This window comes from Cyprinus carpio, chromosome A24 (assembly GCF_018340385.1).
Source record: "Cyprinus carpio isolate SPL01 chromosome A24, ASM1834038v1, whole genome shotgun sequence".
NCBI classification, from domain to species: Eukaryota; Metazoa; Chordata; class Actinopteri; order Cypriniformes; family Cyprinidae; genus Cyprinus; species Cyprinus carpio.
Window position 1 is genome coordinate 10,652,171 of NC_056595.1, and position 12,869 is coordinate 10,665,039.

Sequence of the window (12,869 nt, forward strand, 5' to 3'; positions counted from 1 at the left end):
GCATTCACAATCAATTCGGCACATTAGCAACAAATGGCTCAATTCCACCTAAAATAAACATTGATTCAACTGTTTGTGGCCCTTATTGATGGTCCCTTATCTGCAGTGTGTTGGCACTGACAAAGCAAATTCTGCAAACGCTTTAAGCTGTTTTATGACTCTTCCCAAACCAAAAGAAAATGCTAAGTCATCTCTTTTCTTTTGAAGGAGTCACCATTCAGGAGAGCTGAGGCGTTAGCATAGGCTGAGCTCCAAAACGCCTGACGAAATGTATGAACTGAGGGAAACGTAACAAGGGAAATGTAGACTAAACTCATATTTATAATTCATGTAGCAGAAAGAATCTGAGGTACATTAAACAGGATCTTTGAACATGGATCCCGAGGCTCAATGAAATCCTTAGCTTTATACTTGTGTAAGGTTGTGCAATGGTGAAAAACAAGAGTGCTGGTCATGAATCAGTGTGAATCAGTGTGAATCAGTGTGTCTCCCCAACCAAAGCTTTACACTGAGTTACCACTGTAAGTGACAAGTCATTTAACACATGAATGCAGTCACCTATGTCAATCTCTGTCATCTGCATCTCCCGATTTTAATAACTCTGTGAAATAATATATATGTGTACTGATTCAAAAATATTCACTGTCATACAGTTAGCACAGACAGATCTGCTCACACATGAACATACACAGTTTCTCCACATTGCCGGTGTGGAAGTGTTATTCATTATAGTCAGCAGCCCAGCATATGGAAATTCATTTTATCACCTGATGTTTCCTCTCTCTATCTTATTCAATATTAATGCCATCTCACATTACCAGCCAGGTTTATCGTATCCAATAAAGAGAAAGCTTTCTTAGACTCATAAACCCATAATCATGCAGCTGCATACTCACAAACAGAATGAAAAACTGTGTAGGTAAAGAAAAAAAGAAAGAAAGAGAGAACAAGCAAAATGAATAAGTGAAATATGTCAAAATAGAACAGATTAGATTAGTGCAGCCTATAACAATTAACGATTTGGGCTGCTTACTGAAAGGTTTTAGGTTTAAACCCTTCCAAGTTGATTCATTATCTATTACCATTTTACTGTTTAGGTAGGACACTTACAGCATGAAATGGAAGTACCAATATATTGTGGATGGCCAGAGTATTGCTATGTTCAGTGTTCTGAGTGGTTTTAAGCATGTTTAGCAAAATATCATTTAGCCTGTTTTATCACCAAAAATAAATAACAAAAAAACAAAAAAAAATAAAAAAAAAAGCAAAAAAATAAAAACACATCAAAATTAAAAACTAAATCACTAAACAACAAAGTTTAATATTGAGGAGTTATGAGTTCGTTCAAATCACTAACCCATAGTATAAGTAATAGTGATAATGATGTCTTAGAAAGCACCACTAATAATAAGGATGGAAGAATAATAGCGGATGAGTGCACAAAACAGAATTAGAATTTCATAAACCTTCACCCTTTATGTCTCACACAAACAACAACAACATATACTTTTGACATAACTCAAAAATAAGCCCTGAGAGTGAATTGATTAGATCTTCTTTTTGCACAAGCTGAAAAAACACCAACACACCGGCATAAAACAAAGCTTTAATCTCAGGCAAGCTGTAGTCAGATATGGAATAAATCCACTAAAAGAGAATTGGGATCCAAATCCAAAGGTGTCAAAACTAAATCTCAAGACAAAAATATCTGCACTGAGACAAAACCACAGATTTATTGAAGGTTGTTTACACCTCCCTTTTCCTAAAATGAGTTCTTCATACAAACTAAATAAAAAGAAGTTTTACCACCAAAAAAAAAAAAATAAAATTGATGTAATGATATATTCATTATTGAGGTATGTATCAATTAATGTCACCATGCCTGATGTTGCATTCTGAAAGGACTAAATAAATAATAATGAAGGTGCACAGGCAGCACAAAAACACATTTTTTCTATAGTTATGGTTTTCGGCAAAGGTCAAAATATTCTGACCCTTGACCTTTTATATGAGGGTTTGTTGATCACTCTAAAGACTACCTAGGAAAGTGGGACAAAAGCCTTTTGTGGCACGAAAGAGAAATAAAAACAAAGACAGGAAGACAGCTTGAAAGGGGACCTGTGATGACCTGTAATTTGAGTAGTTTACCTGACATCAAAACATGTTCTTTCTCTTTTTCCTTCCTTGTCTTATCCTTCCTAATCTGTTAAAAAAATAACATTCAAGATGAAGATTTTCAAACCATGTCCCACTACAATTTAAATGAACTTAACAATAGCTTGTGCAACATAACAGCTAGATTGAACAATAGGGTCATTCTAGTTTTACTAACCGTAACAGATGCATAATGTATGCCAAAAAGGCTGAAATCGACACCCTTCACTGACTGGCCTTCGAGACTAATCTGACTGACTGTAAATATAATACAAACAGACAGTGGTTGTCCTGTGATTTACACATTCTAACCATAATCAAATTTGATGCATAGTTAAACATTATATAATTGAAAATACAACAGATTACTGACCACAATTTCTGAAAGCTTAAGGCCCACATTACAGAAGCGGAGCATTTCTGTACAAGCAAACCCCCCAATGTTCGACAGATGAGATTTATTTAATCAGAGGTACATCAGGCCTATTAGCTTTTCCGTCTTTAACATTAAACTCTAGATCTAACAAGGTGAAATGATCAAGAAGTCTAATGTATTCAATGAAGCTTGTTATTGTTGGAGGAAGCAGAGATGGAAGACAGAGAAAAAACGTTTTGTTTTTTTCTTAAAGTACTTAATGTGAGCAATCTGATTTAATGCTGTCTTAATAGGTCTTAGGTTAGTGATCAAGTTAATGTTGATACTTGAAATAAAGTCTTAATACAAAGCTTCTAAGAGTATATTTGGATCTGCATTGATGCATTACCAAGTTAAATCAATGCATTAAATTGATCAAAAGTCACAGTAAAGATATCTATAATTTACAAAATAATATGCATTAAATTGATCAAAAGTCACAGTAAAGATATTCATAATGTTACAAAATATTTTTTTTATGTCAAATGAATGTTGTTTTTAACTTCCTATTAACAAACGATCCTGAGCAAATGTCACGGTTCCCACAAAATATTAAGCAGCTCAACTCTTTTCAACATTGATAAAAATAAATGTTTTTAAAGCACCAAATCAGCATATTAGACTGATTTCTGAAGTACTTTCTGAAGACTGTAGTAACAGCTGCTGAAAATTCAGGATTTTTAATTAATTTTTAAAATACTTTCAAATAGAAAACCATTTTTAATCTGTAATTATGTTTAATTTAATAATTGAAATTAATATTTTATAAGTTGCTACTGTTTTATACACACACTGCAGAATACTGACTCACTCTAACATGAGGATATCTGTAAGAAGTATCAAAATGTACTGGTTGTTTTGAGCATGTACCATGGTATTTGGTATCTTTACTGTACCATAGTAGTACCACAGTACAGATTAAGACCATTTTTCATCAGGAAAAATCACAATAAGACATTTTTGTCATTTATAATTACGGACCTACAGTAACTGTACTGAGAGGAATGATTCTAAATGCTAGAACCTCAGCAGAGATTATGATTTAGTTTACATCATTAATGAAGCGATGGTGCAGTGCTAACAGTAAGAACAAATCCACGACACACTGCATCACACAAATAGAGTACAGCTGAAAATGATTTAATCTACTCAAAATTATTATACTGGGGTCCTGGCTCACCAGGGAAGGTGTGCACATATTGTTTTTGGATTTAAGAATTTCAGTCTTGATACGATTAAGAAAGAAGGAAAAAATGGATTTATGTAATCCTAACTAAACAAAACTAGTGTTCAAGAATAAATCAAATGACGGTGTCCTAAATCAATTTAAACATCATCAGCTTAAATTTATAAACTTGTCAAGCAACATTCATTTTAAAATCAAAAGAAAAAAATAAAAAAATAATGTAAATGAACATTACATTTATATCATGGTAACATATTTTGTAGTAAATTTATGCTGATTCAAATAACTATAATAATAATAATGTAATAATATTGAATAAATAAAATGGTTTTTTTTGAGAATTTAGGAGGGAATATGTACTTAATTTTCAAGAATGTAATGTCACAGTATGTATAATAATATATATATATATATATATATATATATATATATATATGATTTACTCTTCAACTTATATTTATTTCTCATTTTGATTTTGGGATAAAATATGACTAAACATTTTGTAAGATTGAAGAAAAACATTTTAGTGAATCTCATGTACTTCACTAGAAATCTTCATATCTTCACAATAACAACTTGGTTGTTTTGTTTCCATCAGAAACAACTGTATAGTACATTTAAAAAATTAATTGTTTTATTTACAACTTATATGATTGCTATTGCCATGGAAACATGCTGGCAATGACATCACTGAGCACCTTCACAACAACCATGCACTTTCAGGGCATTTTAGTAGCAGTTTCTAAGGTGGCTTGTTAGCAAGGGGGCTGACCTGTTTAAAATCAAGTCCATATATACTCCTGTAGCTTGGGTGGAAGTTGCCAGGTTTGGTCACTACTAAAGGTCTAATCAGGGCTAGACGCCTGCCAGAATCACATGACTGCTCTGGGTGGGCTACTAAGAAACAGGGGGTAAAGGCAGAATGCCCTCCCACTTCCCAATCTCCCTCGGCCTTCTTTCCAGTCAGAGTAAATCCTATTAGCCTTGTTCATCTGGCCCACAAAACAAAACGCTAAAGATTTCTGGATTCAGACTTGCTTGATTCTCTCTGATCATCTGTGTTTTTTAATTATTCTCTTTAAGATTTAAATATCAGTCCATTTTTCTAGTTTCATTTGCTAGTATTAAGAGGCACTTGGCATTTGATTTTAATGGGTCTCATTAAGTTTAATGTTTAATTGAAGTCGGAGTATTTCAGCCCTTTGGAGATGCTAAAGGAACATTCGCTGTATGATATATTACAGGAGAATCTGCAAAGGAGGTTTCATAAGTGATTTGAACTCCTCTTCAGAGCATAAATCTTCTTTGTAGATGGATTTTAAAATCTTAAATTAGGTGAGGGAGCAAGAAAATTAAACCGAGCCGATCCTGGGGATCAAGACTTATGAAAACCTTCAGGGTGGATTTTGTCAAGTAGCCTACGCTTAACAAACACCAAAATTGGAATATCATAGCCAGGTCATTAAAAAAAGCGTGACTGTTGAAAAAAACATGCCAAAAGCGTGCTGAAATGTTCCAGACGCTGTTCCTTATACGACCATATTATATAATTCATTTGAATTAGACATTGGAAATGATAATTTTGCGTCTGCCTTTATACAGTGGCTCTACAAAAGGTATTTAAGCATTTTTGGGCAGCAAGGTCGCCTTAAAAAAAATTATTAATTGTGGTGCAACAAAATTATATACAAAATATCATCAAACCAAATGGCAAATAGGATTATATGCTTATCAGGACCAACTTCACAGTCATTTTTTTTGCAATAACCAACTGGTGTCCAACTGATTTTTAGCTGTATAGGTCAACTCACAATGCAGACAAAGGACATGTTTGTTGGGTTTTGTCAGATCAGTATGTTACCCTTTAGTTGATCAGTGCTGGCTTTTAGCAGTTGAACATGTTGAATCACCATTTGTTGGGTCTTGGAATGTCTAAGTGACGTACTGTAACCTGGAGACTGTTGATGTTGGTCAGTGCAGTGTGAACTGGCTTTATGAAACCAGATCCCCTCAAGTTTATATTGTTTTCTTCATCACATTTGGAACATTTTGACAACTGGAAAGTGAAAATTTTAGTCTTAACCCAACGCTTTATTTTAGGTGTGATGTTGTTTGCAGTGTTATTAAACAATAAGCACTGAGTAATATTAATTAATTGCATGTACTTGGGGTTAAGCTTGGGTTTTAGGATTTGGTTTATGGGTTAGTTGGTTGTAAATATAAATAATTGTACTGTTATTTCTATAGTAAGTACCTGTAATGTAATATTACAATGAATGTGAATTATTACATGTAACCTTAAAAAACAATAACCCTTTTTTTTTTTTCTTGAAAAGTGTGGTTGTGGTATGTTTATTTAAAATCAATGCCACTTGTTTTTATATTTTGTTATACAATTCAAAGATTTGTATATTTTAAGTCCAAATACTTTTCGAAGCTACTACAAGCATCATTGTACAGTAGTGGGTACATTTCATACTGATGAATAGAACCTGCTCATTTATACATTATTAAATCCTTGTTTGAAGTGACTGTTCAGTCTGGATATAAGCAGGCCAAATAAAGCTGAGGACCTTTGATCAGAGGCAAGCCAAGCAACTCACTCTGACAGCCTGAAGCCATCAACTGATAAAAAACCCTTGCTGTAAAAGCCAAAAGAAGCTAATGATTGTAAAAAGGGCCAAACCAGAACATTCTTTTGAGTTAGCTTCTTAGTACAATTGGAAACATGAAAATGCCTAAGTGTGTGTCCAAAGGTGCAACAAATCAGAATCAGGAAACGGTGTCCAAAGCAGAGTGTTGGGATGCATGGAATTCCAGGAATTCCCCCTACACGCACTTCACGCTCCATCAGTCCTCTCCTCCTCCTGCTCCCCCTTTCCCTCTTATCTTCTGCATCCATCCCTACTCACTCTCTAATCGTTGTAATGGCTGTATCCACGGCTGTCCTGCCTTTCCTGCCAACGCTACTGGACACGGTGAAGACCTGTTGTCGCTTTCAGCATTGCCCTGTGTGTAATTTAAGACACCTGCTATGTCAGTACATTGAGAAATAGGCAGGTGCTACTTTGTGCATACTAAACAGTGTATTCAATATTTCAGAGTATTATTGTCCATACATTCTGCAAGACAATTGAACAGTATTTCAAAGACAATAAAATTAAACTAAGAACATTACATAATAAAGTAAAAACATTACACCTACATAAGTGGGTCAAAACACACTCTAATGTTTAGCTAATTTTAAATAAAAAAAATAACAACAATAAATCATCATCAAATAACATAATAACCTCCAATAAACAACAAACAAAGAACCTAAAAAAAACAACACACAGTTTGCACTTAAGTATTTTCATTTTAATAGTTTAATTATTTTGCATAGTAAGTGGTCTTTATAAAAGTATGCTATTTTGTTATTTTGCAGAAGAAAATGATAACAGAATTTTATATTTTATATTAACAGAACTATCCCTTTTAAAACTAAACTGAATGTTCCATGACATGAAAGAACTTTACTGTCTCCTTCTGTTTTCCCTCTTCATGTTAATGTTCAGCTTCGACTAACGGAAACCGAACTTCTTTCCTATGGAAGAGCTCAGGCTGATAGAATCATCAGTGTGTCTTACAGGAAATGGGAGGAAATGTCCCATATCGGACAGTGACGGGACATCTCAACTACCCGTTTATAAAACTCACGTTACTGAAGCTCAGAAATATCCACCCTGTTCTGTTCTGGCTTCGAAGAAAACACATTTCTGAAGGCGCTAATGTAAAGTGACATTCGTAGGAGTGCATGTCACTCTCCAGGAAAGGAACACTGCTTGTTTTTCTTCCATTTCGCCATTGTCTCTGTTTTTTCCTGTCTACTGGGTTCTATGAGCATGGAAGTGCTGAGTTCATTCACAACACTTACTGTACTCGAGATCTAGAGTATTTAGACATGAGACACATTCCATACCACTCTGTGCCATTCTCCTATGGCTCATATTAGATTGTAATTGAGACTTGGAATTGTTAAAAGAGGAAGAGAGGAAAGGAGAATGGAAACATGTCCTTTCTTTCTGGACATTCTCTGATAAGACTGTAAGGCTTCCTGCTTGACCTCAAATTTTTACAGATGATGGTTTTTTAATTGGGATGGCGTGTTTTCCTTTTTTAGGTAACTCTATAAGATTGCAGGAAAGCAGGTTGCTATGACGATAAGCGTTTCACTGACACATGAGTAATGTTTGGTGTGGGCAGAGGTGACACCACAGGAAAGTTGATACGCTGTTGTCCTGGTCTGGTTACTGTCACTCTGAAATGACCCCGATTCAAGAGGACAATGGAGGATCATCCATAATCACCCCCCAAAAACAAGAGATTAAAACGGCTTATTTAAAAAAAAAAAAAAAAAAAAAAAAAAAAAAAATTTATATATATAGATATATATATATATATATATATATATATATATAATATACTATATATATACTATAAACAAACCATATATATCAACAATATAAACTACCACTGAAATGTTTTGTGTCATTCTTTTTTTTTTTCATATTTTGATAAAAGTCTCATATTCATTAATTTATACATTTGTTTGATCATAAAACAGTAATATTATACTAAATATCACTAAATGATTAGCTAAAATAACTGTTTTATATTTGAATATATCTTAAAACGTAATTATTCCTGAGATTTTCAGCAGCTATTACTCCATTCTTCAGTGTTGCATGATCTTTCAGAAATCAATCATAATTTCTTTTCCGTGTTGAAAACACTTGTGCTGGTTAATACACTTTTTGTGGATTTTTTTTTTCAGGATTCTTTGATGAATAGAAAGTTTGAAAGAAAAGAACAGCATTTTTTTCCAAATAGAAATATTTTATATAACATTATAATTTCTTTACTATCTTTTTTTCAGAAATTTCATAAATTCTTGCTGATTAATATAGATATATATATATATATATCATATATATATATATATATATATATATATATATATATATATATATATATACATTTTACTGATATATATATATATATATATATATATATATATATATATAAGGAATGAATTAAATATATTTAATATAGTAAAATAATATATAAATAATATACATTTAATATAATTAAATTTCTGTAAGTAAAATTCAAGAAAGTATGGTGATTTTCTTAACACAAAAGTAGAAAAAAAAAATAAACAAAGCTGTCTTTTTTTCTCAGACACTTAGGTAATTTTTAAAGTATGCCATGTTTAGAGAAAAACGAGCACAGATAAGGATGCTGCCCTGCAGCAAGTTAACCAATGGATGGTAAAAGGTGACACCCTTTGCTCCCAATGAATCAAAGGTCCTCCTCCACTTTTCACAAGACACTCACTCCTTAACAGCCCCATCCCAGGTGACCCTTTCTGAACAAGTTGTCAGCTACATATGTCAGTGTCTCACCACTTGACCCAATACCCTGCTCCCTCCCTCTCCCCATTGGACAAACCAGTGAGGAATTGTCCTGTAGAAACAAAGCCTATAGTTGGGGGGTGTTTCTGTTAAAGGACTTTGACTAACATTCCCTTCACAATGCTCTCCGCCGACCAACTTTTATTGACCCCGCACTTCTAACATTTACTGATTTGTGGGTCCGCCAACACACACAAAAAAGGAACGTTAAGCGCTCACAAATGGAGCATCTTTATGGAGAGAACCCTTTCTAAAGGCCTCAAGCTTTAAGAGAGTTGCCTCATTATTAAGAAGTGAATATCAATGAATGAGACCCAAGGTAAAGGAAACATTTACTCTGTTGTGTAGTCTTTCTAAATGCGTTCATGTAGAACATGGTCAATGCCGAGGTCATAGGATGGACTCCCAGGGAAAACACATACAGTAGGCCTATCAATAAGATTCATAGCTTGATTCCAAATAATTTAGGATTCAATTAAATGGCTATAATTATCAAATGAACATTAGTTAATAAAAGTTATGTTCCTAAACCACTTAGGTACCTGCGATTCCAGAACGGGCTTTTTGCATGCCACCAAACTGAAAAGAAGAAAGAAGAGGATTCTGAAATGAGGATGACTGATGCGCTGCGAGATCTGGAATGGAAACTGACCAATATATATATATATATATATATATATATATATATATATATATATATATATATATATTAACCATCAAAATGGCTGATAAGTGATACAAAATCAATCACTTCTCTTTGACATATTTAAATATTTACTGACATATTACTTTATTCTGATATAGCATTAGACTGACAATAAAACCTTAAATGCATTATGGTTAAAGATAATAACAACAAACAAAAACAACATTAATCATGCCATATTTTTTCATGTTTGTTTTGGGCTGTTGTTAAGCTTAAGATGAATTTCTCATTTAAAAATGAATAGTTGCCTGGAAAAGCTTGAGTAGTTTATGCAAACAATGCATAAGATTCACAGAGGGGCCAGTTAACAGCAGAATTGTGAAACCATTTATCAGTTTATCTCTAGTCTGGTACTGTGCAAAAATGTAAACGAACGATCCGTTTAATAGCTCAATGTGTTAAACTAAATAAAAATAGCCTATACAATCCTACCATGTTTTCCTCCCAATCACAGTCTAATGTGCAGGTGAAGCCAAGGCAAATATTCCAGAGGAAGGCTGAGAAATTCTCCGATGTCTCTTACCTTATAATAATATGATGAAAAACGATCAAAGACGCCTGTAGCATAGCATGATGTTTTTATCTGTGTTATATCCTCAGAATCCTGACAATGAAACACAATGATCTTCCACGCCTGGAAATACCGTCAAGCGTCCCCAACTCTCCTTCAGCGACACCTCACAATAAATAAAGGCTGATACCCCGAGAGTGTGTGTGTGTGTGTGATCGGAGAGAGAGAGAGAGAGAGAGAGAGAGAGAGAGAGAGAGAGAGAGAGAGAGAGAGAGAGAGAGAGAGAGAGAGAGAGAGAGAGAGAGAGAGAGAATTTGGAAGGATGAGACATTCGAATGTTAGTATATGAGCGCGCGCTACACTCAATGACAACGGTTGGGGATCAATAACTAGTTCTTGGTCGGTTTATATTTATATAAGGATGGAATACGTGTTTTTTTTGTTGTTGTTTTTTTTCCCGCCTTTGCGGGAAAAAACCCTGAACTAAAACAGGCTAACGTTACTCTTGACAGTGTTTCCTGCACTTCTATTCAGCACATCAACACCGCTACTGAATCAGCGCCACCAGTGTAATCCGATTCTTAACGAATGACTCTTTTAAGCTGGTTGTTTTTAGTAAATAAAAAAAGATACGAGACAAGTGTAGTCCGATTCCCAAATGAATGAATCTTATGAATCGGTATTTTTTAGTGTATTTAAATAAATAAACATATCAGTGTAGCGCAATTCTCATGGATCGGAGTAAAAGATTCTTAGGAGCAGGATCTTTTACTGAATGAATGACATTTATGAATCAGTCTGCGCGGTTACTGAATTAATCTGACTTGCTGAACCTTAAGTTATTTTTCATCCCGTGTTATAATGTAGGCGAGCTTGTAAGACTTGAACCAGTGTTACTGACTGGTTGTTCATATGACAACGTGTAGTTGTAGGCAACATTTTGAGTTTTGTTTTCATATAAATGAACAAATTAATGAATTATGCTGCCTCATTTTGTTTAGTATTTTAAGTAATATATTGTTATGGCCTGCTTTTAAAGAATTGCATTAAAATGTTATTTTGTTGTGTGAACATTATGCAATGTGACTTATAAAATTCGGCTATAAATTTATTTTGTGATGTCTTTTATGTTGAAAAACCTGAAATTATCTCATTATTTGAGAAATGATCTCATTATGCGAACTCCAATTTTCTCTAAATATGTCCATCTCCTTATAACTACTAAAAAATCTTTCATGGAACTGTTAGAGAACCAGAATCGATTCCGTATGATTCCAATCGCTATCTACGACTCTGTAGAACGCATCAAGAAGACACTGAACAGTCCGATAACCGCATCTCTCAAGGGAGTGCAATGCCAACTAAGGAGAGCCCCAAAATCATGCTATATTCACAAATTATGTTAAGCCACTTCTGTCATCAGAGCTCAAAAAACGGGCAGCTATTATATAGCTATAAATTAACGATGTCACTCTACGCAAAGACAATACATGCAGCGACACGCAGTAGATGACGCGTTTAGGTGTACCTATATGTGGACTAGTCCGAAACCTCTTTCTTCCAGCCGATCCGGCTTATCAAAGCCGCCGCGTCACCGGTCCAAGTGAAACGCGCAAAACGCACATGCTTTCCGCACGGTATCAGACAGTCACATGAGCGGGGCGGTCAGTTCATCCACCCCCTGCCTCCATCCAGCAAATCTCTGAATCCATCCCAACACTGCCCCACCTCCCCAAAACACATAAGATAGCCTGTTTAAATCACAGACTGATCATCTGAAGGCAACAGGCAGCAGGTGCAGGTTGAGTGATATCAGACAGCTGATGATGCTACGTGTCGGTCACCCTGGCTCTTTAAGACTGTTTCGTAGACTGTACACGGCCACAGAATAATAATGAGCACATATTACTGCAACAGCAAGTCTGTCTCCAGTGGTTTAACATGAATTATCCTGCCTGCGATTACATGAATTATCCTGCGATAGGATGACAGGTTCGCCCCGAGGACCACACCAAAGCACAGATCGGGGAATAGAAATAGTAAAATAATAGAAACATATCTGAAACAGGTAAACAGACTGCTGAGCGTGATTTATATAAAAAATTAGGCAATACAATAAAAAGAAAGAAAATAGGCTATACCAAACAAAAAAAAAAAAAAAATCCTTTCTACCTAACAGATATCAGCAAAATATAAAAAATAACAAATACCACGTTTATCTCCATGCCAGCCTTATAATAGATCTATAATAAACATCCCCTAAGATTTCATTGTCAGAGCAGTTTTTTGAATCAACAGCTTTTTTTGTCTGCTATAAGAAATTCAGTAATGCTTCAGTGTTTACACTAAGTTTAAGTTATAAATTACTTTTTATTTAATGAGCTAAATCATGGCTGCGTGGACTTGCAATAATGAAACTTAACAGAAAAAAAAAATACAAT

The 12,869-nt window shown here is 34.4% G+C and overlaps 1 protein-coding gene across 3 annotated transcripts in view; it reads right to left on the minus strand.

The window, feature by feature from the left end:
- The window catches only part of LOC122135334 (transmembrane protein 108-like), a 52,868-nt gene extending 40,741 nt beyond the window's left edge, over positions 1-12,127 (minus strand). Inside the window, exons 1-2 of one of the 3 annotated variants that reach the window (XM_042714173.1) lie at positions 10,441-10,636; positions 9,754-9,790 (exon numbers count right to left, since the gene is read on the minus strand). In XM_042714173.1, coding sequence (XP_042570107.1) covers positions 9,754-9,781 — 28 coding nt within the window. In that variant the 5' untranslated portion in view covers positions 9,782-9,790; positions 10,441-10,636. Of the gene's footprint in view, positions 1-9,753; positions 9,791-10,440; positions 10,637-11,956 lie in introns of those variants that run through there. The other 2 variants (XM_042714175.1, XM_042714174.1) reach the window with 2 other exon arrangements.
- Positions 12,128-12,869: the final 742 nt, after the last annotated feature.